Source organism: Ptychodera flava, chromosome 18 (assembly GCF_041260155.1).
Source record: "Ptychodera flava strain L36383 chromosome 18, AS_Pfla_20210202, whole genome shotgun sequence".
NCBI classification, from domain to species: domain Eukaryota; kingdom Metazoa; phylum Hemichordata; class Enteropneusta; family Ptychoderidae; genus Ptychodera; species Ptychodera flava.
In genome coordinates, this window is record NC_091945.1 from 21,556,299 (window position 1) to 21,582,658 (window position 26,360).

General features: G+C 39.5%; 3 protein-coding genes and 1 long non-coding RNA gene across 7 annotated transcripts in view; 2 read left to right on the plus strand and 2 right to left on the minus strand.

Annotated features, from left to right (window-relative positions):
• Positions 1-3,561: 3,561 nt before the first annotated feature.
• On the minus strand, positions 3,562-8,013 carry LOC139117661 (uncharacterized). Its single transcript, XM_070680901.1, has 3 exons — positions 7,683-8,013; positions 4,753-4,827; positions 3,562-4,175 (listed from the first exon to the last, which is right to left on the minus strand). The coding sequence occupies exons 1-3, from the start codon at positions 8,011-8,013 to the stop codon at positions 3,562-3,564; spliced, it is 1,020 nt and encodes a 339-aa protein (XP_070537002.1).
• A 358-nt stretch (positions 8,014-8,371) lies between these two features.
• LOC139117824 (uncharacterized) lies at positions 8,372-9,379 on the minus strand. Its single transcript, XR_011548592.1, has 3 exons — positions 9,200-9,379; positions 8,648-8,789; positions 8,372-8,439 (listed from the first exon to the last, which is right to left on the minus strand). It is a non-coding gene; the product is annotated as an uncharacterized lncRNA (long non-coding RNA).
• A 2,947-nt stretch (positions 9,380-12,326) lies between these two features.
• On the plus strand, positions 12,327-19,480 carry LOC139117141 (DAZ-associated protein 1-like). Its single transcript, XM_070679996.1, has 5 exons — positions 12,327-12,352; positions 15,045-15,234; positions 16,409-16,614; positions 16,994-17,075; positions 17,594-19,480. Exons 2-5 carry the CDS (start codon positions 15,079-15,081, stop codon positions 17,654-17,656), a joined length of 507 nt encoding a protein of 168 aa, XP_070536097.1. The 5' UTR covers positions 12,327-12,352; positions 15,045-15,078; the 3' UTR covers positions 17,657-19,480.
• Positions 19,481-24,308: 4,828 nt separating this feature from the next.
• Positions 24,309-26,360, plus strand: part of LOC139117142 (peptidyl-prolyl cis-trans isomerase G-like) — a 30,265-nt gene continuing 28,213 nt past the window's right edge. For 2 of the 4 annotated variants that reach the window (XM_070679997.1, XM_070680000.1), the window contains exon 1: positions 24,309-24,372. The gene's annotated coding sequence lies outside the window, so the exon portion shown is untranslated. The remainder of the gene's footprint in view (positions 24,373-26,360) is intronic. The other 2 variants (XM_070679998.1, XM_070679999.1) reach the window with 2 other exon arrangements.

Sequence of the window (26,360 nt, forward strand, 5' to 3'; positions counted from 1 at the left end):
ATCTCCCCCATCGCCTCAACCCTTTGCCTTCTCCCCCGCTGCATGGGTCCCAACTTCCATCCTCATATCGGCAAAGTCCCGAAAACAGATAATGTATCCTGCCTGCCCGCCCTTCGGGCATTTTAAAAGTCACCCAATAAATAAAAGAATGAAATTTCTCCGCCCGGGGTCGCTGATGTAAAACAACTTGCCCGCCCACCCTTCTCTACCTACTTATACGGAAAAAATGTCAGCCCGTCGTCCACCACAGAGCAGTAGGCACGATAGAGGAACATCAATGTTTTCATCCTGTCTAACAATAAGATGCTTTCATGTTCACAGAAAAATTAGGACCATGATTATATTTTTTACTAACTTATGATATATTCAAGCTAAAACAAATATCATGCATATTCTTTAATTATGAATAAATGCAAATTTATCTTCTGCATTAAATTAAGGTAACGTCACGATCATACGCAAATTTGGTATATCACATCTCAGCAAGTTCATCGTGTAAGCCTTACTTGACAGAGCGCCACCATTAGGTGGAGTATTGACTTGTGTGTAAATCGAAGAGGAAAATACCGGTACATCACATAGAAGACAATACTTAAAAATCAACCAGTCAACTGATTCTGGGATAAAAAATTCGTATAAGGCAAAAAAAATAAATAAATTAATAAATAAATTAATTAATAAATAATTGTGCTGTTCCGATAACATGGTTTTCAAAAATAGGGTAGGTAGGTCGGCAGAGATTTTTTTCCAAAATATTTTTATTTTTAAATATGCACTTTTCAGGGGTTCAGTGCGTTCAAACACTAGCCACAACATTTTCAGAAAAAGTTAAACGTATCATACATATAAAAGGAATAAAAACATAAAATACGTCCTCATTCAAGCAAAAATCAAATGCCAGGTAACGAACACGTGATACGGGTTTTTTCTTTCTTTTTTTTTTTACCTCTGTGTGTACGTCGCTCTAAAAAGTTTAGGGTCGGCAGGCAAAAAATTGGGTAGGTCGGGGTATCGGAACAGCACAATTTTTTTCCTTTGGCCTAATAGCCTAGACAATTTTCATCGTGAAATCACCGAATAAAGATCAGGCGATGTCTGACTCCATCACAGTTGTGGTGACGTTGTACACGACGTTTTCCCCCAACATAGGTAACCTTAAAAATGTTGTTTTGAAGTGTCAATACTAGGCATTGCTTGTTAACATTGAGAGAATTCCACAAAGTAGAAAATGAATAACGAAACAGACAGACATTGAAGCAACCTGAGTGTGCCAGGAAACGAGGGGAGGCACACCACATATATAGAAACTGATCAAACAGAAAACAAAACACGATAATACACGGAGAGACAAACGAGAAGAGACTGAAGTCATCACACACGTCTGATTTTTATTTTTGATTACGAAAGGGGTGATTTAAAGTTTCCATACTAAAAGTCAGAGCAATAGTGTAAGTTTTTCAATTTTGAGGTGCGTACTGTCTTAAAGCCCGCAGACATGTGTGGACCATAAGCTTACAAAAATCAAGAAAACTTCATGCAGCTATAAAGGACAAAAACACGACAATGTCCGCCTCTTAGTCATCTCAGATGGTTGTTTTTGTGCTACGAAAAGATTCAATATTTTTTATAACACGTCAGATGCTCATTCCGTGTTGCGATTCCCCAGAATACGTCACGTGACGAGCAAATAGATACGTCTAGTCGCCACTGAATCGACAAAGGTGACGTCAGAGGATATTTTTGAAGGACAGACATTGAAGCAAAATTTTTGCCAAATTTGGAAAAGTGCCCAGCCACGTGACCATACGCGTAGTGTCGTCTGCAGCTTTGAAACAATGGCGGGTGCCTAGAATGTGATGAGCGCCCGGGATGATGGGCGACGGGCCTCTCTCCAAACCAGCAAGATTTTCCATTTCAACAGCCAAGGAAGTTGAACAGCTCAATGACGACAAAGATTCAAGTGCAACTAAGGATGTTGCCAGGTATACTAAAGATATTTTTGTGAAGAAATTGGTACTACTGTTACCGCTGTGGAGAAATTGCCAAGTAGGCTGAACTGGTCACAATGGATTGTTGCAATGCATAATATCAAAACACATTAAACAGATTAAAAACTATAGGCTAACATGAAGCAACATGAGCGTGTGGCGTCTTATAAAACACCTATAACCTGGTCTTTATTCGGGCTATACCTCGCCCACCTGTCGTGACCGTGCGTTACCAGAAACACATAGCTATAAGTTTACCCTAGGCCTATGGCCTCGGGGAATAGCGATGTGTTTCTGGTAACGCACGGCTCCTTGGGGTAATAAACTGGGTCTATAGTAGGTATTTATTATAACACGCCACATGCTCATTCCGTGTCGCGATTCGCCAGAATACGTCACGTGACGAGAAAATAGATACGTCTAGTCCCAACCGGATCGAAAAAAGTGACGTCAGAGGGTATTTTTTGAAAAGCTATTTCCCTAGGGAAATAGTTCTGACCAAATTTGGAAAAGTGCCCGGTCACGTGACCGTCACGGGCGGAGTGTCGTCTGCAGCTTTGGAACAATGGCGGGTGACTGGAACGTGATGTGCGTCCGGGATAGGTGACGACACATTCTCTAAAACAGATTTTCCAACATTTTCCAACATTCCAACAGCGTAGGAACTTGAACAGCTCATCGACGGAAAAGATTAAAGTGCAACTAAGGATGTCGCTAGGTATGCTTCGAATATTTTTTGAAAGAAAGTAGTAGGCCTACCACGTACAACTGAAACCGCTGTACATCGCTCAGTAAACTTGTCACAATGGATTGTTGCGGTGCAAAATATCAAAACACATTAAAAACTATATAACAATACAACATGAGCATGTGGTGTGTTATAAAACACCTATAGCCTGGTCTTTATTCGGGCTATAGCGCTCGTCTATTACCCCTCGTGGCCGTGTGTAACCAGAAACACATCGCCATACCCCTCGGCCTACGGCCTCGGGGAATAGCGATGTGTTTCTGGTAACGCACGGCCCCTCGGGGTAATAGACGGGCGCTATAGCCCTTATGACCAGGTAATACGTGTTTACTATTCGTCTCCTGACATACAATACAATACAATGATGTGTTTTGTAATCGTTTCAATCTAAGACTTCTGATTTAAAAAATCACGACCTATAAGTGATGTCACACAGTGCGGACATGCATTGTGGTTGTTTCACCACAATTCAAAGATGCAACAACTAAGTTTCGACGGAAGTCTTCTCCGTACACAGATCGGGATCGCCTTCATCGATTTTCATTCCTTTCAGAGAACCAGCCTCACCGGTGCCCGACTGACGATCGCTCTCAGCCATGTCTCCGAGGTATCGATTGCGTTCGCTTTCCGTATCACTGCTCTCGTCATGCCCACCCCTTTTTCCTTCTCCGGATCCAGGATCGCCATCATATATCTTGTCGTCTGACTCGCCCTCTTTTCCTTGCCCTATACCGTCCGTGTTGTCTGTACCCCCGTCGGTGTTTGCTCCTGTCTTGGTGTGAACGGCGTCGTCCGCCGTCCCTTGCCCCTCGCCGGCTCCGTCGTCTACATCCCCGCCGTCGTTTGGTCCCGTCTCGGTGGTAGCAACCTTCTCCGTCTCAGGTTGCTCTCCAACATTGTCAGGCTTTTTGTCAGCGGCCTTTCTGTTTTCGCTGTTTCTCCTCTCGACTCCTCATGAGACGCCTCTCCCTCCTCATTCACGGTTTCTTGGCTTCCATCTGTCGGGGTGGCCTCTCCTCCGTCACCATGGGAACCAATTTCATGAACTTCGGCGTCTACGGCGATACTGTTCCCCTCGGTTTGATTTTCACTCTTTGTGACAGTTGGCGCACTATCGCTTTTGCCGTCATCTCTATCTTTAACCACGGTATCGTTGTCTTTGGCACTGCCACCATCGTTCTCGCCGGGATGGCTGGTCCCTGCTTCCACTGACGGCTTGGTTTCGTCTATCGCCTCGTACGTGTGAGGATCGGAGGAGGGGGTTGTCTCAGCGGGTCCAGGTTGATAATCGTTTTCTACCTTGTGGCGTTCCGTTCCTTTTCCTGTCAGCTTGTTGAAATTCTCAAAAGCCGCGTCCCTGTTGATCAAAAATATTACGTATCCCCAAAGAACTGACATCGGAAAAACAGTAAACAGTGCAATCATTGTGATGATGAACTCTGGTGATGAAAAAAACCAAAAGATGATTATGAAAAGTAAGATGATAAAATATTTAACACGATAGGAACTAATTTGGAATAATTGGATTTTCATATTTTTCAAAATTCTCAAAAATCTTAGGTGCTCTAAAGCTGAATGTTGCAATATTACAAATTACTCATAAAAACAAATGTATAACATAAAAGAAAAGCAGGTGAGCTTACATTTGCAGATTAAACAGACTTTACTTCCCCTATCAAATTATCCCGATTTAGTTCCAATCGTGTTACTCATGTATGGGCAAAGACCTTGCTCTCCTAACTTTTATATTCAAGAACTACAATGTTGCATTATGAATTGAATGTCTGTCTGTGTGTCTGCATGCACGCAGCGTGTATGTATGTATGTATGTATGTATGTATGTATGTATGTATGTATGTATGTATGTATGTATGTATGTATGTATGTATGTATGTATGTATGTATGTATGTATGTATGTATGTATGTATGTATGTATGTGTGCGTGTGTTTAACGAAAAACAGAAGAATAGAATGTCGATGTTCGGAATTATATAAACATTAAATGGATAACTTACTTGTTTGGAATGAATATTCAGAGGTAACAGTGGCGTTGGTAGTTTGGTCATCATTAATGACAGCTTCAAATAAGGCTGTAACAATAACCAGAAAAACAATTATATGACAACATCGCGCCTAACAGGGTTACGCACCTGGAAATAGAAAGTTTTCGACTTCCGCTTATACTCTTGATATCATGTTAGGAGACATACCACTTCCGCCAATACAAAACTGTTTCACTCAAATATTTTGACAGTATTACAGCAAACGAAGCGTTTCAACGACAATGGTTATTGCTACAATTACATTTGTTTCTCTTGTCGACAAAGACGGAGCAGAAAGTACAGATCAGATATGTGACGAAATGAAAGAAAATTTCGCTGTTATGAGAAACTACAACTGTTTTGTTCGCCACTAAAAGTCTTGAATACGAGTTTTAAAGGGAAACGGTCTTGGGAACTGCGCCTGTGCGAGTAACTTGTTCATAAACAATGTATTTCGTGCACGATATCTAGATGCACCTCCTCATCATAGCTGCAACATTTAAATTATACAATGTAGATTTTGACAAACATGTTTTAACTTTCATTAATAATCACCATCGTACCTTGGATACAGTGTTTACATTGGTCGTAGGGTCCCACAAGACCTTTGAGCGCAGTTCCAACGACTATACCCCTTTGAATGTGATGTCAAACTAGCTCTGTCAAACGTGTTATTTCGTTCAAGATGGCTGAGATACCATGTAGTAGAGGCTGACCATTAATTGGACTAGTATCCTTCTGTAGAATATATGTCTCTTATTTTCAATCAATTTAATTTTGTTTATTGCAAAGCATCAGTGAAAAACGTTCATGGGTTTGGTCGGAATGGCGACTGTATCAAATTCACCCAAATCCCATCAGGAAAACAACATTTTACATCGCGACCTTTGTGACTTCAATTGCGTCGAGTCAAACGTACAATTCTGAGCTGGAACTTCTATGTATCTTGCATAACTGTCAACGCCACACCACACATTGTGCAAGGAATTCTATCAACAAACAACCCTTTCCAATTTCTGTAAACTACTTCTACCGCGTCGATCTAGCCCCTCCACTTGTCGTCATTATCCGCTCGCACAGGTCCGTTACTTCCCATTAAAAACTATCCACTGTTGATTGACCAATCAGAGTGCTCAATTCAGGGTGTTTTATTTACACGTAAAGCCCTGGTCACCAAATTCCAGAAACGAATGACAGCGCCGTAGTAAAGTACTGTCCAATCAAAAGTGAACATGTCATATTCTGTAGACATCTGGTACGTTTTAATATTCAAAACTGCAACACAAAATCTGCTGTGCCCTAGGGCATTTATATAATGTGCCCTAGGGCATTTATAGGATGTTCCATTACATTGGAAGGCTATTTCACAAATAAAAGTTTTAATTCATATCCTAAACATGTTACATTGACAAAGGGGACGGTTGACGTAAACACATTGAAAACGAAAATATATCAGTTAGGGGCAATAGTTTTTAAGTCGGATAAAACCCTCATACTCGGGCTCTTCTGGTATATAAAGTCCAACCCTACGATAAAATGTCTCGGCCTGCGGCCTCGACATTTTATCGTTGAGTTGGACTTTATATACCAGAAGAGCCCTCGTACTCGGGCTTTATCCTATACCTAACTACCAGATTTCGGGGAGCATCAAGCTGCCCGGACGAGAGACCTTGGCGAGCGAAGATGACTTGTCGGTAGCTTTCATCAAGGGGTACAAACAGACCAATACCGTGGGTGACTTTTATTTGGATTGCGGATACAGTCTTGATCGTAGTTTTCTCATTTTAAAGTTTCTTGTCCAGAGTGGTAAACAATTAAACTCATGCCAGGGATGACCTTTTATTGCCGCGTCTGCCTCGATTTGACTTAAATTTAGGGTCGACGTCACATTCAAGGTTTAACCCTCTGAGTGCTGTAATTTTTCCCACCAAAATTTTAGTGCAATATTTTACCATTTTTTATGAATTTTTCTGTAATATTTTGATAATTTTTAACAAAACGGACATCGTATTTCATTGGCTACAGCTTTTTATCGAAATTTTGGCAAATATCTGAAAAAAATTGACTGGGGTGTATTTTGTAAAGGTGACAAAATTGACTTTGGCGCTCAAAGGGTTAACCTGTCGCAGGTGTGGAGTCTCAAAGGTAAAGTCGATACTACAACTTCTTGCAGCTTATGAACTCACAATTTTTCATCTAACTTGAGCTCATTGTTCATGTTAAAAGAAAAGAAGTCGTTGGAACTGCGCTCAAAGGCTCTCTGACCTATACGAGCAAATATGGACACTGTGTGCAAGATACGTTTGTTATCAAGTTGATGAAAGTTAAAGGACAGTAATGCTAAGTTTTGACAATTTTTTCACCATTTTTATTTTGTATATCAATTGCAACTTCTTTTTCTATCCCCAAAGAATCTTTAAACACCCACTATTTAGCTTGTTAACTTAGCGTCTATATGTGTAAAATGCATTATTATTGTTTATATTTGACTTCTAGTGCGGACCAGAAGTCACTTTTTAACAATAACGATGCGGTTTTCACACGTATGGGCTTACTTGACAAGCTGAACACTGTGTATCAACATGCTTTAACAATGAATTATGGTTGAAATTAAAAACAAAAGTCGTGAAAAAATTATCAAAAGTTAGCAATACTGGCCCTTTAAAACATGTTTGTCGTAATGTACAACGTGAACTTTAAATGTTGCAGCTTTGTTGAAATGATGCATCTGAGATAGTGCATGAAATACGTGGAATGTAAACAGGAAAGTCGATGATGAGCCCCTCCCTTTAATTGAATCTGTCATGCTAATTGACAACACTGGAGACCTATTTGTAACCATATGAAATAAATCTGTGAAAATCGGAGGTCCTACGTAATATTTTTAAGCCATATTTTCCCACCGTCATTCCTTGATCGCCTTGTCGTTGCCTTGGTTGATGCGGTATCCGTCGTCGCCGTGGTTGATGGTGGTAATGTTTCAGCTTTGGTCGTTGGTGGCAGTGTTGTGGTTCCGATCGTCGTCGTTGTTGGTGGTTGTGGTGCAGCTCTTGTTGTTGGAGGCAGTTTTGTAGTATCTTCAACCGTCGTCGTCGCCGCTCTTTCAGTCAGGATGGACTCAGTGGTTTCGCCATCCGTTGTCGGGTTCGGAATGGTTGTCGTTTCAGCTTCAGTGTTTGCGATCACTGTTGTCATGACATCAGTAGCTGTATCGCCCGGAACATCTGTGATCATGGAGATAATTTTCAGATTACGGGAAGGTACGACCACTCCCCCCCACCCAACGCCAATTGAGGGACTGTGGTCCAACATCCAAGTACAAAGACGTGGTCGTTGGTAGATAAGTTTACCGTGACGTAAACATACACGATAGTAACCTTGCTGCAACACGTTAAACGTGCTGCGTGTACATCACATGCACTTTCTCAAAACCATCTCGTAACAGATTTGACAGAAAAAGTCTGAAACCGCCATACTTTCAACCTCGAACTTCAAAATCAAGAGACCCCAGCCTTTAATGCACAAAATTCAAACCAAGAGGACAACAAGATTACTCTTGCTTGGTTTGGTTGTTTAAACTGTCAATACCTACCGAATTCGCAGATGAAACGGTAGGAACGTGCACAGACGTCTACAGCCCACTTGTTATTGCTCCTTGAGCTTCGGAAGAAAAAATCGAAAAGAAATGCAAGGCTTAACGCACTGCAATTACGAGGTATGCGTTTCAAATCAAACAAGAGAACTGAGAGAGAGAGAGAGAGAGAGAGAGAGAGAGAGAGAGAGAGAGAGAGAGAGAGAGAGAGAGAGAGAGAGAGAGAGAGAGAAATACGGGAGCTTTAAAATATCAGAAAATCATTGCATATCTTACTCCATGAGTGCACAGAATTCCAAGCCTCCCTGATCATTCGGTTCACCAGCCGCCCAGAAAGTGTAAACCATATCGGATCCATCAGCGTTTGTGTACGTGCCATCTTTGTCGTCGTTGTCATTGATACCGATCCATACATTGGCTAAAATGCATGAGAAGTAGTCCAGCATTAATCTACCCCTCTCTCTCTCTCTCTCTCTCTCTCTCTCTCTCTCTCTCTCTCTCAACAACTACATAAAGATTTTCCGAATACAGAAAATGATGGTAGCTCTCATGCATGATTAACATGAATCTATACTCCGACTTTTGGAAAGAGTTAAAATATGTGTCATACCCGTCGATAACATTAATTTCCTATGAAAATGTGAAAGTTTCTTTAGTATTTGTCAGCTAGCGTCAGTGGATATTGTCAAGGGCGTGTTGTTAACAATCTGAAGAGTGCATTGCCGATTCATAATAAGAGTAAAGGGACGTGGCGCGTGGTGGCGTTGTTTATTAAAATCAACTTGAGGAGCAATCGCCGAAATGCATCATGGGGTAATCACTGCCTACCTCTGACGTTTTCATTGACAGCGGCAATTAGTGCCGTATTTGTTGCTTCGTCGTTTATAGAGGCTAGCCATCCGCTGTATGATCGGCAGTGATCTTTGGCATCCTGCCAAATCATTCTCTCATTTGATATCACATATCGACCACCTAAAACTTCATGGCCACTCATCGTAGGCACGGTCTCTGGAGATTTTAAGCATAGAGAACCAGAAATAATTAAAAGACCAGTAGCCGTAACGTTTGACGATTTCGTATCGACTACATTTTCTTGCTGTACTCTTAAAAGCGTGTTGAGATACACAGTATTCAGCTTGTAAACTCACCGTGTACATGTGCAGGATGCATTGTTAATTCTGGTCTGGATAATAATTCAAATGTAAACAATGACATGCAGCGCATTTTACAGGTATAGATGTGTTGACAAGCTAAATAAGCTTAATAGGTGTTTCAACATTCTTTGGGAAGCAGAACAAAAACTAGCAATTGACATACACAACAAAAAATAGTGAAAAAAAACATCAAACGTTACAGCTACTGGGCCTTCATACAGTGAACGCTAAATCAAAGGGGAAATGAGGTGATTTCTCTGAATTTCTAAGACAAAGTTAATCCGAAAGTTCTAGTTTAGCAGGGCTTGCTAGAATTATCAGTAATAGCTACAGAATATCACAGGAAAATTCAGCTTTTCTGAGGCATCGTGAATGTAATTATAACGCAATGACGTGTAAAAACAAGTTGGGGGGGGGGGAGGCTGGCGTACTTATGAAATGCAGAACACATTTTGCGACAAGAATAAATAAAGAGTGTTAGTAAAATCATACCAACTTTTCCTTTGAGAGTAATTAAACATAATATTTAGAAAACAGTTTTTTTTAATGTCTCAGAATTCAAAGGTATTCTACCAAAATCTACGACAGATTTGACGCTTTAACGGAATGTTCGACGTGAATCTAAAGACCGGACAATGGTAAGTCTGGTTTACTTTCGACGTTGAAGGGAGAGTTCAAGGTATAAATACACCGCTGAAATTCTCTAATCCATTCAGTACATGAAAAAAATCATAAACACAAAAGGGCACACTTTTGCAAAATGTCAGGGCAGACTGCCTACCTTGTCCAGTCGCGTTACCCAGTAAGTAAGCGATCGAGAGAACGACTGAAGCCCAAACGTCCATCGATGTCTGTATGATGGGTTTTCACGTTGCCTAATTATTTCAGCGTCCGACAATTTCTACAATGTTTTCTGAGGAAACTACCGCGCACAGTTACAGTGAGACTGCGAGAAAGTGTTCATGCAATAACAGTTGCAGACGACAGATGTTGATGATGTCACAGCGCGCCAACGCCTTATCCCGGGGAAAGGGAATGTCTATAATTAGGGACGGACCATAAGATCTTGGAAGGTGGGGTGGTCAAAAACAGATTGTGAATATGCTTTTTTACAACTGTAAATTTTTGAATTTTATTTTTCCAAGTGAGTCATGGTATGCTATTTTTTTTCTAAGTAAACTGCCAGATTTATAATTTTTTGCGTTCTGATTTTATTTTTTTTATTTTGCAAAGTAGTCTGAAGATTTTTGCCTATTTGCTTTAAATTTTTTCTGTTTTTTGACAAGCCCCCTCTCAAGATCTAATGGTCCGTCCCTTAGTGAATGCCTTGCTTTAATATTCTAATGATATGAAAATGTACCAATACAACATCTAACTTATACATCCCCATCGACCATAACTGAAGAAAATGGTTTTTAAAAATAAGTATAGTACATAAATCAATTCTATTTTGATGTGTTCAGTTTTGGTGTCCTATAATTTCATTACAATCATCTGTGGCAACTATAATTATCCATTTCATACTTTAGGCCATAATTGTTATCTCTATTTTTGATACGGATATTTGTGGGTTCTTGTCGACATCACCACTGAAGGTGAAACTTACCGGGGTTGAACAGGCGGTGAGTTTTATCATCTGAAATTATGGGAAAGAAAACGAGACGATGTTATGTTAATTTTTCACGCGACCTCACACCTGTGTTATTTGTTTTCCAAGGTAATCCTACAATAATCTTTGAGTTCCTCTTGACTGATAGAATATAATCCAACAGCCTTTGCGTCTGCGCATCCAACAAAACGGATAGATAAATTTTTGATCGTTGTTTATTTGTTTGTCTTTTCATAACTTCTATAGCATCACCCGAGGGGTTGTTTGACTTCTGTCACCCTCTGTGGGTGGAAAGATGGCGGCGCTTCTCTGTATCATTTTCTACATTCCGATTTATCTTTATCAGGAAGGATGACACGCCAGCCGAACCGATATTGGGAAATAAGCAACCATGATATGGGTTGATCAACTTCCGCAATTTTTGATTTCGAATCGTCATGATACTGCTGCTGGTGGTGATGTTAATTTGTGTAAGTTTTAAACTTTGACTTCGAGAGCGGAAACTCTGAGTCATAGACTCGGGTCTACCGCTCACGTTATATATGCCCAAGTCCGACTTTAAACTGTCGAAATGATGATTCGAAAAATCAAACGGCATTTTCTTATCTGAATGAGAAGATTAAAGAGCCAAAGTTTCGTAATTTTTTTACTGGCGGCTTGGTCGTTTTTGCAGTAAAGCATTCAATGGAAATATCAATTTGAACCTTCATTGTATGATAAATCTGTTTTTTCTTCTGTGTAATTTAATTTTATTGTCTATTGGATATTTGGCGCGAAATATTAACCGCTCGCCTATAATCTGGCCGCCTATGAAGAGAACCTTTTGGTCATGCGAACTTCGCAATCTTTTTGTGTTCATGTCTGTTTGTATTTGCCTGTCTGTGTATGTTCGTCTGTCTGTGTGTCTGCCACAGCTATATCCTTTATTTCAGCTGTTATCACATCACATAAACATTTCAACTGTTTTAATTTAATGGTGGCAACTTTTCTCCAGATAAAAGTAGAAAAGATGCAGTCACTGAGTTATGCTCTTGGGATTGTGATGTGCGTCAGGCGTATGGTTAGCCATGTCATGCGATTGCACATTGGACCTTGTCACTTCAGCCCGGCCGGCCAACCCTTCCAATCAAATTCTGACGTCATTGATGTTAGTAACACTTTAACCCATGTTTCAGATTTATAGGGTCACTTGCTGGTTGAAGAGAAGATCAGATACAGGTACAGTCATCCCGCTTGACGCCATTTTTCATCGTGCTCTACGTGTACGCGTGAGGAGCCAAAATAGCCAGAACTCCCAGGAAAGATTATTGAGAAGCGGCGATACTCAGACAAAAAGGGGGAAACAATTGGACGCCAGAGAAGGAATATTCTTGTAGATTTAGAATTTTGAGCTAGTCGCAACAAAAGGTGAGATACAACATTTTTTATATCTAATCGATGGATCGCGATGTCACTGATGGGTACCGTCATTGTCATGTGTGCCTGCATCACGAATGGCTGTACTTCTGCTGACGGCTTAAACTGTGGTCTATTTCGACGTCTAGCTGGTATATCGCCAGGAAAATGATGACGAATCCATTGAGCGAGAAATCAGCCAGTGTTTGCGATCGCGCCTTTTTCCAAGCAACCGCTATCTTTAGCTTATAATGCCGTGTTAATTATTGAAACAGAAAAAAAATGTTAAAATGAGAACACAAGGACTCATCCTTGTGACGCACTTATCTAACAATCGTCGAGTGGCCACCATTTTTGAGAACGACATCATTATATTTCTGTGCCGTGATAACATGAACGGGTGTCGACGCGTTACACAACCACGAACGACCTACCTCTTGCCGCTCAGAAACTACGTAACGCCTTGATAACGTTATTTTGGATGCACATAATGACAAGTTACTCGCTAAAATTTGCAAATATTTACATTTTGTCTGATTTAACTCGAATATTCGAAGATACATTTCGACTTCTATCTAGTGAATTACAAAGCGAATCTGAGCACAAAGAAAAGTGTACTATTAAAACATTAAATCGGACTGAATTTTGTCCTCGCGGCTTGAAATTATCATCTATTTCTACCCTGAAAGACTTTGAATATTGTTTCTTTCAAATTCTATCGTGTAAAACATCTGTTACATTAAATGTTCGGCATTTTCAAAATTCTGAAAAAAAAATTCAACGGGAATCCCTTTAGCTCCGATTTACGGATAGCGCAGACAAAGAAAAATGATGTCATATGACCATGTATCTACAATAAATATAGACTGCGGACTCAACAATTTTTATGTATTGCATATATGATTTCTGCAATCGAGTTTATCTCATGATTTAGGATGTGTGACATGAGGACACTTTGAAACACCGTGACCCAAGTTGTCTCTGAAACGTGACGTCATCGTATACTGACTGTTTATCCATATGCTCAGTGTTTGTAGTCTGTTTAAAAAACAGTTGTCAGGCAAAGTAGAAGGCACAGAATTCAAGGTTCATTCTTTTTATTTGTTCTTGTTCGGCGGAGTGGCCGATAAACTTACGAAATTTGACCTGTGCTCTATCGGGGGGGGGGGGGATATCAAGATACACAATGCACGATGAGAGGTGTAGTCGTTTACATACCATAGTTTATGGTGGTGATTATCACTGACTGGAGCGGGTGTTGAAAACATCGAAATATTATAAAGACCATAAAAATGTCTTTGTCGTTTACTTAGTTATCGCAGTCTTGGACACGGAGGGCGACTCGGGTGACCCCGAAACAAAAGAACATCGAGACGACCTCAAAACAAATGAGCATCAACATGACCTCAGCTGATGGTGATATGTAAATACTGTGATTTCATCGCCTATTGGTTGCATTCGTTTCAACGTATGTTTATGAAAATTGTAACATTTGTCAGAAAATTTCCATTTGGCACCCAAGCGCTGCACCGTCAGAACATAAAATTAATTGTTTGGGAGGTGAAATCAGTGCGAGAGATTTTAACCTCCAGGTGGCAATTTCTGTGATCTCGATATCGTCACATCACAAAGGGCTTCCCGCCACTAAGCGGTTGCCTGCCTCAGACACGGCAAATAGCGTAGACTTTAAACCCGGTGCACTGTCTTTGTTACTTGCCTCTTTACAGTTCAAACTGTGGCGAGTCGTTGAGTGGAGATAACGGTGATAGATTTAAAAGGACTGTAAATTACCTAGGGTCTCTCATACAACGACAATTCTTAGTTAACCCTGAGTTAAAAATTTGAAATTCAACGTCACGTTTACCCCCTATATCTCCCCAGTCAACAATCTTTAAATTCGTCGAATGTTTATATGTCGGATGACTTTTTTTGTTAGAGATTGACTATCAATACTCTTTGACTGTGACGGAGACGAAAATTTGCTAAGATTGCGATAAGTTAAGTGAATTCTAGGCTCAGGATATCCAGAATTCTGAAAAGACTGTCACTAAGTAATTTAATAATCTGCTTCTAAGTAATATTTCATCGGACCGTCATAGTTACCAACCTGCCCACACTGCAACAACGTTTTGTTTGTGGGTGACATGCCGGAATGCTCTTTGAGAGGGTGCCGGGGGCGCCCTTGTCTTCTTTTATTACCGGCTTCCATGATTTTGCCGGCTACACGAACTGAATGTACAGAGCAACACATCGCGGGACTGTACTTCGTATGCAACGGTATAGACCACAGTCCCTTGGTGGGCTATTCAGCTATGGGACTATTCGCCCCATAGACGAGTGTACAGAAGCGAGAGGTGTTTCTCGCATCTGTACACTCGTCTATGGGGCGAATAGTCCCATAGCTGAATAGCCCACCAAGGGACTGTGGTATAGACTGTGGAATTTTCCTTGTGCGGTGTCGAAGTAAATGCACATTAACAAAAAAAAACAATTTATTTAATTACTTCTCTTTCAGAATTTTTGCGGAAGGACCAAATAATTTGCATAAAATGTCGAGCGGCGACCAAGGCGAACAGGGGGCGAACCAGGAGCCCAATCCTCCATCCAACACCCAGGAAGAGAAAGACCCGAACCAAGTGAATGCCTTAGGCCAGACAGAACAAACACAGCAGCCAGCCGCAGCATATCCCGCCGGTCCGCCTCCGGTAAGTATGAAAGTTGTGCAAAGCCAAAGTACGTAATCACGTTTTCGTACATGTCATCGATAACGTATTCGATGTGTTTCTGCAATACGACCTACTAACCTAGATAAGATGATTAATGCTGGCTGACTTTCCAATGACAAAATCAATCAAAAGTTGTGAACAAACGAGAAAGACACACCTAGTTTCGTTCCAGCCGACTCTTTCAAAAGATAAATCAAATTTTCACATTTGTTACAAATAGAGTGATTTATACTGTTGTTGTTCAAATGCAGAAAATAATTAAAAAAATCGTACGTAGTCTGTTCTACCATTAAGGTAGAATGCGCCAGATTTTTTGACTTTCAAAGTTTTACAATCTTCTTTTAAATTTAGCCTACCACTTGTGTAAGGGCTCATTTTGAAGCTTATGAAGTGAATAAAGTTTTCACCGGCTTAGTCTGTGAAAATCTGGAATTTTATTTTCTCCCAACAAGGAGATAACACAGGAATGGCGGCTATTTTGAATTTTGAAATATATGAAGTCCGCAACCTGGTGACGAGACAATGCGAATGCACTTCTGAGAACTGGTCAGCGAAAGCTGCCATACAAATTGGTTCAGTAACGAAGTTAAACGAAAAAAATTCAAATTTCAAATATTGGAAACCCCGATTGTATACTTGATTTTGAAAAGGAACGGTTGAAAGTTTCTTTCAGAAAAGTTTGAATAAAGCTTCAGTCTTTCATGCGAATTCATTTTCGGTGCGCGAACTACCTTACATTGTGCCATTTTCTCTATCTGTGGTATACTAGTAAACTGTAGTTGGTTCATACAGCGGGATAGCGCCGTTTGTTATCGAAAGTGCGGTGTTTTCTTCCATATTCTTTGTGCTACACTTTTAATCCTTTGGGCGCCAAAGTCTATTTTTGTCTTTATTATAAAATAAACCCCAGTCAATTCTTCTCAAATTTTTGCCAAAATGTTGAGAAAAATCTTTCGCAAATGAAATGTGATGTCCATTTGGTCCAAAATTATCAAAAAATAACAGAAAAATTCATAAAAATTGGTAAAATTTTGCTGCACTAAAATTTTGGCGGGAGAAAATTATGGTGCTCAAAGGGTTAATAGTCCCTTTGTACGACTTTCGAAACTAAAGTTAACGTTGTCTCATATCATCTCTTTGCTATCATCACCAGCCGTACACTCATGGTGGGTACCAGCAACCACCACCCGGCGGTTACCCGCAACCACCGCCGGGTGCCGTTATGACACAGCCCATGCCCGGCACGTACCCGCCGCCACCCGCGGGGATGTATTACGGTGCCGCTGGACCTCCGCCGGGAGCAGCGCCAGCAGGACAAGCAACGACGACGACAACCTACGTGATCAAAGATGTTGAGCCGTGAGTTTTCCTTATACATTAGACGTCACAGGGTTTTCGTTTCCAAACTGTGAAATCTGAAAAAGAAAAACAATGTCATAACAAAGAAGCCAAATTGTGGATCACCTGTGAATATCAAACCCAGAATCTTGTGACTTTTCTCATACATAAATGATTGGCAAGATTTATCAGTCATTTTATGCATGGAGTCTTTCTTCTTGGAAACAACATAAAATGCATTTGGTATTATTCAAATCACCCCACAAACACTTCGCCCTCCCTGTTATACAGTACAGCACGGTTCACTTCAGAACAGCACAGCACAGTGCACTTCAGTACACTGCCAAAACATTTTCATTCTTGACGAAGTTAATATTTTGAACATTTCCTCATTTTGCAGACCACCCCCAAGGGTCAACCATTGTTTACATTGTCTTATCAGTATCATCTTCTGGCCTTGGTTCTTCGTATGGTGCGCTCTGGTAAGTGTTATCATGTATGTATGTATGTATGTGTGTGTATGTGTATGTATGTATGTATGTATGTATGTATGTATGTATGTATGTATGTATGTATGTATGTATGTATGTACGTATGTATGTATGTATGTATGTATGTATGTGTGTGTGTGTGTGTGTGTGTGTGTGTGTGTATGTATGTATGTATGTATGTATGTATGTATGTATGTATGTATGTATGTATGTATGTATGTATGTATGTATGTATGTATGTATGTATGTATGTATGTATGTATGTATGTATGTATGTATGTATGTATGTATGTATGTATGAATTTGTTTGTATGTACGTATATATTCATTTATTTATTCAACTCGTCATCAAGAATATACTTAACTACTTCTCCTCTACTACGATCTAAGATTTTATTGTCACAGCATTTGATATCTTTTTGCATTTTTTCTTGGTTTTATGATTCTGTATGGTTTTGTTAAATGCTCTTGTTCCCTGTGTGACATTATTTGCATGTTTTCTATTTCAGTGTATCATGGAGAGTAAGGAAATGGACAGATACAACGCTAGGGTGCGCAACACTGACTACTAAGTAAAGATGCTACCGTGACTATAGGGTCCCTTACTTACAGAGGGCGTGGGTTAATAGTCCAATTAACTGTAACTTTTTTGCATTTTTCGAATAAGATGGTTTGAAATCAAATATAACTTACGTATATATGCTTGATCACACGTTTTTCAAACATTAGCGACGAACGCAAAACTTAACTTTTACAACTAAACAGTTTTCAAGTTGCGACTTAAATACGACCGTCGTAAATTTACTTGAAATATACTTCAATATTTGACAACATATTTTCGTAAGTAAAATGCAAAAAGATGCAGCTAATGGGACTTTAAAAGTTCCCTTTATGCTGTTGATAATCCACGCAAGGAAATATTACTACATGTATTAATTACCTCTGCAATAAATAATTGAGGTTAAATTTTCCTATTCCCCAACTTGATCGAACTAATGCTGTATCTAGGTAATCCACGTCCACGGTACCAATTTGTTATATCGCTCGACATGTACAAATTAGTCAATATATTTCGTAGAGGCTCATACTTAACTTGCCTAGACGTGACTTGTAGAATTAATAATTTAAACAATGCTATAAGGATGTTGCAAGGATCCCGGCTACGTTGTCTGTCGGCTTTTATTCTCCGGCCGGAGGGCGCCCGACAACGTTACAAATGGGGAATGTCCACAGTTGTAACTGCAGGATGAAGACTTAAAATGAAATTTCCCTGACGTTGAAAAGACATTCTATGCGATTACATTGTGTAACAAAAATGAATAGGGTAGAGCTTGTGTATTTGTATGGAATAAAACAGCCATGGAAGACAAAGTTTTCATTGACAAAATGATCGATGACGAAGTCCGCAACCTAGTGACGAGGCAATACGAATGCACTTCTGAGAGCTGGTCATCGGAAAGTTGTCTCACAAATTGGTTCATGCACGAATTTTAACAAAAAGTTAGAATTTCAATCAGATTTTCTGTATTTATATAAGTATATATAATATACGTTTGTCTTCTTCCACTATTTTGCAATCTTTGAACAAAGAATTGAATGGTAGCACTTTCATTTCCCTTATTATTGTTATTAATGGGTGTTTTTTTAAATGTGATTTCAATTGTGTCGGCTAAATAATTGGCTTTTATATTGGTTTTGATGGCGAAAGTGTGTTTGTGTTAATTACTTTTTCGCGATATTCTTAATTATATTTCTGGACTGAATTTGATTCAACTTGTTTTAATGTCCGTTCGGTTAATCGGTAACATGCAATTTTTTTACCTGGACGACGGCTGTAAACTTTCGCAGGCGTAACCTGTTCAGAAAGAATGGTGAAGCAAGTTTTCCAATTTCTCGATGAAAAGAGCAGATTTCCATTAATAAAACAGTAGTTAAAGCTATACCGGGCCAGTTTTAAATCATTCACCTCATTCGTGTGGTCCTCGCGTCAAGTTAGCACAGCATGGTATTCATTCACTGGCAGGCGTCAAAGCTTGCAAACATTTCCTCATAGGATTTAGATATCGGGATATTTGTGTGTCTTACATGTTTTAATGTACAGAGAATAACCAGCAGGGTTTGTTGAATTTTTCTATATTCTGTTTCCATTTCAAACATTATTTAAAATACTGTAAAATCGTTTGCTCATCTTAAGTACCTATAGTACAAATTGCACGCGCTTAAGTATCGTGATCCGGCCACTACATTAACAATTAATCACATTTTGTTTGTAAATTTACTATGACCTGGTGATGACCTGCACTATCTTGTGAATTGGCTTCGTATTGTATTGTATACTGTCAGTCATTCACTACAAACCAACTGATTGAAAATAAATATAAAAATAAAAAATACTAGAGCGGTCGTGTTATTTTGACTTAAAGAAACTTAATTTACAGAGTTTTCGCTCGTCTTATACTATACTTGGGCGATGACATAGTTGTCTATAGCTAATAAAACCAAAGCTGCTTTAAAGTATTAGGTAGTTCATTGAAGGTCAATATTTTCTCTTATACTCCCTGAGAGGTATATCGTTTTTGAGAGACAAATGCACAAGCGCGTCCTTGACAACAAGCTCATGGCGGGGAACGTTCTTGTGTTGAATACGATATTTATCACAAATTTGAAATTACTGCGCCAAGTTCGAGTTCGTCTTTCAACGAACTCCAACTGTAAGATGTCATCGGTTCAGAACTGAAGCTGTCAGATCCGAAGCAGGCACGACCCGGCTCTAAAATAGTTATCTGTTCCGCCGAGAGTTTGGAAGTTGGTCAAGGGTTAAAGGTTATACAGTGACTCATCATAGGCTGGGCGATGATCATGATGATACATCGGTACCTTTGACGGGTCACGGTTCGAGAAACGCGGGGAAAATAGTGACAGGTACGGCGTCACCACAGCGCTTCGCATATTTGGACCTCCATGATCCGTGCGATGGCGAGCACGGGCCTATACGTCATGAGGACATTTGACGTCAGACAAAAATCCTCCCGTCGTAAATTCTGTGCTCATTCTGGCCTGGGAAGGATATACATGCAAACAATACTGTAAAAGGTAATTTAGTAGACCTGGCCACAACTGATTAAAGGCACGGGGGCAGGTGATTTAGACAGACGGGCACATAAACACTGCGTTTTATCTCCTTCATAAAATGGCTTAGCTGTGGGTCCATAAATCCATGACAAATTGCGGCCAGCCTGTGTACCACAAAGAGATTTCAATAAAGGAACTTGAAAATAAGATTTTTTGATTTTCTATTTTTTATTTCCAATATTAATTTATATAAGATCGAACTAAGCTAACTATAACCCCGGTACGCGGTCTTTGCACTCATAGTAAAAGCTAGCAACACATACCTGTTCTTTAAATTTAAAAACACCCTTTGCTTGTATCAGGATTTTCAACATAAAGACACCCTTATTGTAAGAAATATACATGTACAAAAAACTACATAATTTCTTAGCTCGGGAAGTGGTGAAATAATACGGTGCTGACCACTATTACGGTATGGAGCAACAAGACAACTTTTGGGGAAAAAGATGATAAAAAAGATGACGTTCCCATTAAATTAATCACATTTTCAGCTAAGCGCTGAAATGGCTGTACGTCTAAGAAAATTATATACCATATTTCAAAGTGCTATTCTAATCCTTTCATGGATGAACTTTTGCAAAAAGTACCCCTTTTTCATGTTTTCACGGGCCCAGATGATAACAAAAATACTCCGGCTTTTCTATGACTTCGGAACACGCTTGGGTATCCATTTTCCATGAGCGTATCACCGTTGGGTTTATAACCCCTTTGTCAAGAGCAAATCTGGAATCCATTTACCGGCTGATGGTTCGATGAATGTAACTATAACAATTGCCGTGCGAGGCGTCTTTGATGTCACCGGGTTAGCGACGCAGCATGTCAATGCGCATGTCTGCACCAAATTGAAAATAGAAAATGGATTGTATTTCCTATTTTCAATTTACGTCGGGCTGGTGAATGAACAAGACATCGCGTTGGCCGCAATCTTTTATCCAGAAGTACCATTACGCTTATTTCTAAATCACAAACTAATATTAAAATATAAAAAATACCGGTCACTCCAAATGTTTATGAGTCAAACACTTTTTTCAAGTGAATGAAGCTTTAAGTGAAATAAATTCACACTCTCTTACCCTTCTCCCTAAATCACGTTGAAGTATAAAATTAGGCTTACCAATAGTCTTGACAACATGCAACCACAATACAGTTTGTACACTATGTATTTATGTAATGTTATTGTTGACAAATGAATTCTAGTCCGGACTGAAATTTTGTTGTCAACAATAGAGTGTATTTCACAGACAGAACAACATACTGAGACTTGGTTCAAGTCAGTGACTTGTGAGTGTTTGAGTGGATGATTGCGGTGATTTGTGTTCTATTTTCATATGAAACGTGTGAGTGGGGTGAACGTGATGAAAGGGGTGTATGCGGTATCCAAGGGGAGTTTCATCCGGCCCGAGTCACAGCAGAATGCAGCAGAAACTAACTCACTACTGCGCAGACTCAAAGGTAACGCGTTCGATCGATAGGAAAACCTGACCTGGGCTGCCAAATTTCAAATAGGTTGGTGTGAAATAGGAGAGACATAAGAAAAACTATTACAAATGTTTTTATTCTTTAAATATTCACTGACTTGAACCAAGTGTACAACATACTGTAAATAACGTCAACGCGGCAGAGCTTATGAAACCTTTCTCCGTGTTTAATCGTTCTCCAATAACAGATGGTACATAGAGATTGGCCCAGTCACTTCCTCTTTGCTTCGTCATACGTTTTCATTTTAGAACACCATTATTGTCGTGGTTGCATCCATAGTGAGGTTAACGTAGTTACATAAAAGGCAAACAATGCATTGAAAGTAAATGATAAAAAGATCCAAACATTTGATTTTCATGAGATGTACGCCCCCACCGGGCCCATAATAAACTCAAGCAAACTTTACACTCCAAAATGCTGTTATTTTAAAGTTTTGGCAATGCCAGTGAATTTAGGCCTATAGATGTAGAAATCATCCGGGGCCACAATGCTGGACAATCGGATACATTTAATATCAGTAATAATCGTAAGGGATGACGTCATAAAATTCCCTGGTATTAACACAACGGTAACTAATATAATACGTTTTTTATCGGTAAGGGTACCCTTACCTCTACCGAATAATTTTGAACCTAGCGGCTCAGCGCTGTACGTTAATCTGAACAAGAGATATTGTATATCGCGATCTACAAGCTACGGAGGTGAGTTTATGGCAAGGTAGAAAATTAAACATTTATGTAAGACATTAGACAATCCTTGTCTACTGTCTATGGACGTATATTACTTGCACATCTTGTACGGAAACACTCAGTCTAAAGAAAAATAAATCCCAGCTGCTTTGAAAATATACCCCAAAGAAAAGAAAAATTCGAATGATGGGATTCAGCAGCCTGTTCCATCTAATATTGCCATCGCATAATCAGACAATATAGCAATACATTTTGATAATATATTCGGTGTTCGACACGAAACAAGTAACTTCTTACCTTGCTCTCCTTGAAGTTTGAAGATAGTATTCGCCTTTTCATATATGCATTTTGTACAATGCAATGTTATTGTTTTTAAATTTGATCTTTGTCCCGACACCAAGTCATTTTCCAACCGTAAAATTTGACAACACAGACACACACACACACATACAGACACACGCGGAGACACAGAGAGACTATGTTGACGAGTTAGACACAAAGCCCATGCATGCATTTCGGAAAGAAACAAAAATGAAGGCAGATAACGGCAATTGCATCGAAGTTACAGTTATTGGAACTTTAACCTCATCATTTACAGAAAAATCGAATTACTCAAGTTGCTGAGCAACGGCTGCCAGGGGACATACCGTTCAGTATGGACTTTTGTGTGTGTCTAAAGGTAGTGGAAGGCTTAAACTTTTGCTCAAACTTTCGTGAAGGAAATTTATTCAAAATCAAATAATAACAACCAGGGGCCATGGTGCAAATTTTGGTACCAGAGAGACTAATTACCTTAAATTGACCGACATTTGAAATTCATGGCTGCCATCCATGTGTTAACTCACTGGGGAAAATTAAATTTCGAATTTTCACAAAAAATTTTATTTACTCCTAGAGTTTCAAAATAAGCAGAAAATGTTAAAAATTTGAAATTTGAAAATTTATAATCTGTCCCTGAGGGCGCATTATAATGCACAACAGGGCATACAAAGCTGGACAAGCGGTCATTCCACAGAGAAAGTGTGATATCATATGAATGGAAACGAGGTTGGCAAGTTTTACATGTAATTGGTTTAGCAAGTTCAAAACTCATCAAAAACACATCTAGTAGTACATACACAAGGTAAAGCTCCATGAACGCGAGCACTGATCAGTACGGATATATGTTTGTACATAATTTTGTCCTAATGTTTATATTATATACAAATCGAGAACTTTCAAAAGTCCATGCTATAGGTTAATTGCGTTTACGAATCAAAAATGTTGAGTGCGAATATTGGCCTTGATTACGCACCATATGCCAAGGTTATTCCTTCGATATGTCTTTACTTTGTGAAGAGACAAAACTCCCTTAACGTAATCCAGGATACATTAGATGTAGGACCACTGACCAATCGATGAGTGTAATATGAATTAACACTAACCATGAAATGAATAAATCAAATGAATAAGCTAATTAATGTATATATATATATATATATATATATATTATATATATATATATTATATATATATATATATATATATATATATATATATATATAATATATATATATATATACATACATACCATACATACATACATACATACATACATACATACATACATACATACATACATACATACATGCATACATACATACATACATACATACATACATACATTTATGTGCCTGTGTGTAGGTATATATATGCATGTATGATAATTACAATTGCATGTTTTTGAAATTTTAGGGAAAATTTCGTCTGCTTTCTCCGTCACAAAGTTACAAAATGAGGAGTAAATAGCTCTAACTTTGAGGTGCAAATGTCAATTGGGTTTATAGAACAGTCACATGTAGGTTGACACAAAAGCTTTTTTGTCAGCCTGGCCTAGAGCCACTGAACACACCGCGTTGATTTATAGACACTACAAATGAGGGCGCTTTATTTGGCGTGACGCGTGCGCCATCTTTGGGACGCCTGATATCTGGGGAGAGAAGCGTCGGGTGAGTATCGCTGAAAGTAAAATATTTTAACCATAATGTCATCGTGTTTCGTGTACGATGTGTGTATTTTAGTGGGAAGTGCATGTTACAGACACCGAATTCGTCAAGACTGCTACAAAAGAAAGCCTGCGCGTCCGTCAGTGACGAGACTCCGAGACCGACCTGCATGCTCTGAGCTTGAGCGAGACTTGTCCAGTCCTTCTGTCACTATGCTGGGATTTTTTCGATACTCGCGAAGTTTTGAACAATCGCATGGCCCCCTAATAAGCGATGAACTATCTTTTTTACAAATGTTTCTCCCTGTTTGTACATCGGATAAGGCGACCATTCCGTGTCATGCAATACTATTGCCGTCGGATGTCGCGGCGTTGCCACTCATTTGAATGTAAGTGCCGTTTGAATTTCCGGGAACGACCTTTGATACTTTCGAAGGCAGAAATGTTCAATATATGGTGGACTTTTGTTCAGCTTGAATGGGGCGGACATTTGTTTGTGTGCTTTCAGCTCCTTGTAAACCAGGTTAGTAACGGCCCCTAGATTGATATCACAGAAGCGCTGAAAAGCAGCGAGTCCCTCCCACCCGCCGCACAACCATTGCGGAACAAAATCGAGAAAATCGGCATAGAGCGATTAAAGTGCCAGACAGATAGATCATGTGACTTGGTTATATGTCTGTCAATATAGGAAAAAAATGTCGCAAAATCTGATCGAACGAACAAGCGTGCAGCCTACCATTAATTCCTGATCTTCCACAGTGTTTGCTGTGAGTGTGACCGATAAAAACAGCGATCTGTGATTTATAAATAGTGTGCAGTTTCTGCCAATGTGAAAGTGAAAGTCAAGGCCCACGTTGTGTGTGGCTTGTAAAATTGAAGCTGAAAAAAGGTTTTATTGATTATTGTATGGACATACTTTCTCCTGAAGCTCTTCTGGATTGTGACACTCAAATTTCAACTATTTGTCTCTCCATGACAGGACTCTGATTGAACACAAATTACTATACGTGCACAGGGATGTAGAAAATAGCTGGCAGCCAGCAAAAACAACCTGCTGTTTGCTAAAATTTGCCAGCTGTGAAAATTAGTTTCAGTAAAAAATCAAGACATTTTGCACAAACTTTGTGCACTCACACACCACTTGTAACTGCCTATACTTTTATTTTTGCCACGTGTAACCAAAATTTTCTTCATCCCTGCTTGCATTATTGCAACTGTTGCGTCCCATCTATGTTATAGCTGTCAACAGTAATTCAACAAGTGCTGATGTCACCAAGTCCAGTATGCCGTTGAGAAACTTAATATCCCTTGCAGTGCCGCTGCAACAGCTGTTACTGTTCCCTAAAAGCTCTTCAAACCAGCAAAACATTTATTAGCTGGTGCAAACGGATCACCGATGCGCTAATGTCACTGCTGTACGATAAGAACTCTTTCCTTGGCCACAGTCATGGCCATTGCACTCCCATCATGCTTGTGATCACATCATCACAGGTCACGGCCCACCTTCAAGTTTCTTCTCTGAAATAGTTTCAAAGTTACTAAGATAACCTAAGCAATTTGAAATTAAATTAAAATGCATCAATGTATTTTCTTGTGGGATGAGACATATATTAATATGCTGTTCAATAGCATCTGCCACGTGTGTGCTGGTAGGCATCGTTACTTGTGTCCAAGGGTCATCGCCAAAGCACAGAGTAGGCTGCAGAGTGTTGAGTAGTCGGGTCAGTGAGCTGCCAGCGAGGACGCGAGACCATCAACACCTGTGACGAAGAGGAGTATCTAAAAATGTCAAAAGCCCAACTTCCATGAACTGTAAACTGTTACTTTATTAAAATTACATAGCTGCACGAGCGTATGGGATCAGGCCTCAGATTATTATATTATAAGTCACATCAAGTGTGCCATTCCTGTGTTTTCATTTGTCTGGTACAGCTCTTTCAAGAGTGTATGATTGTCCATTATATTGTCTCGTGCCTTGTTTATTGCGTATTA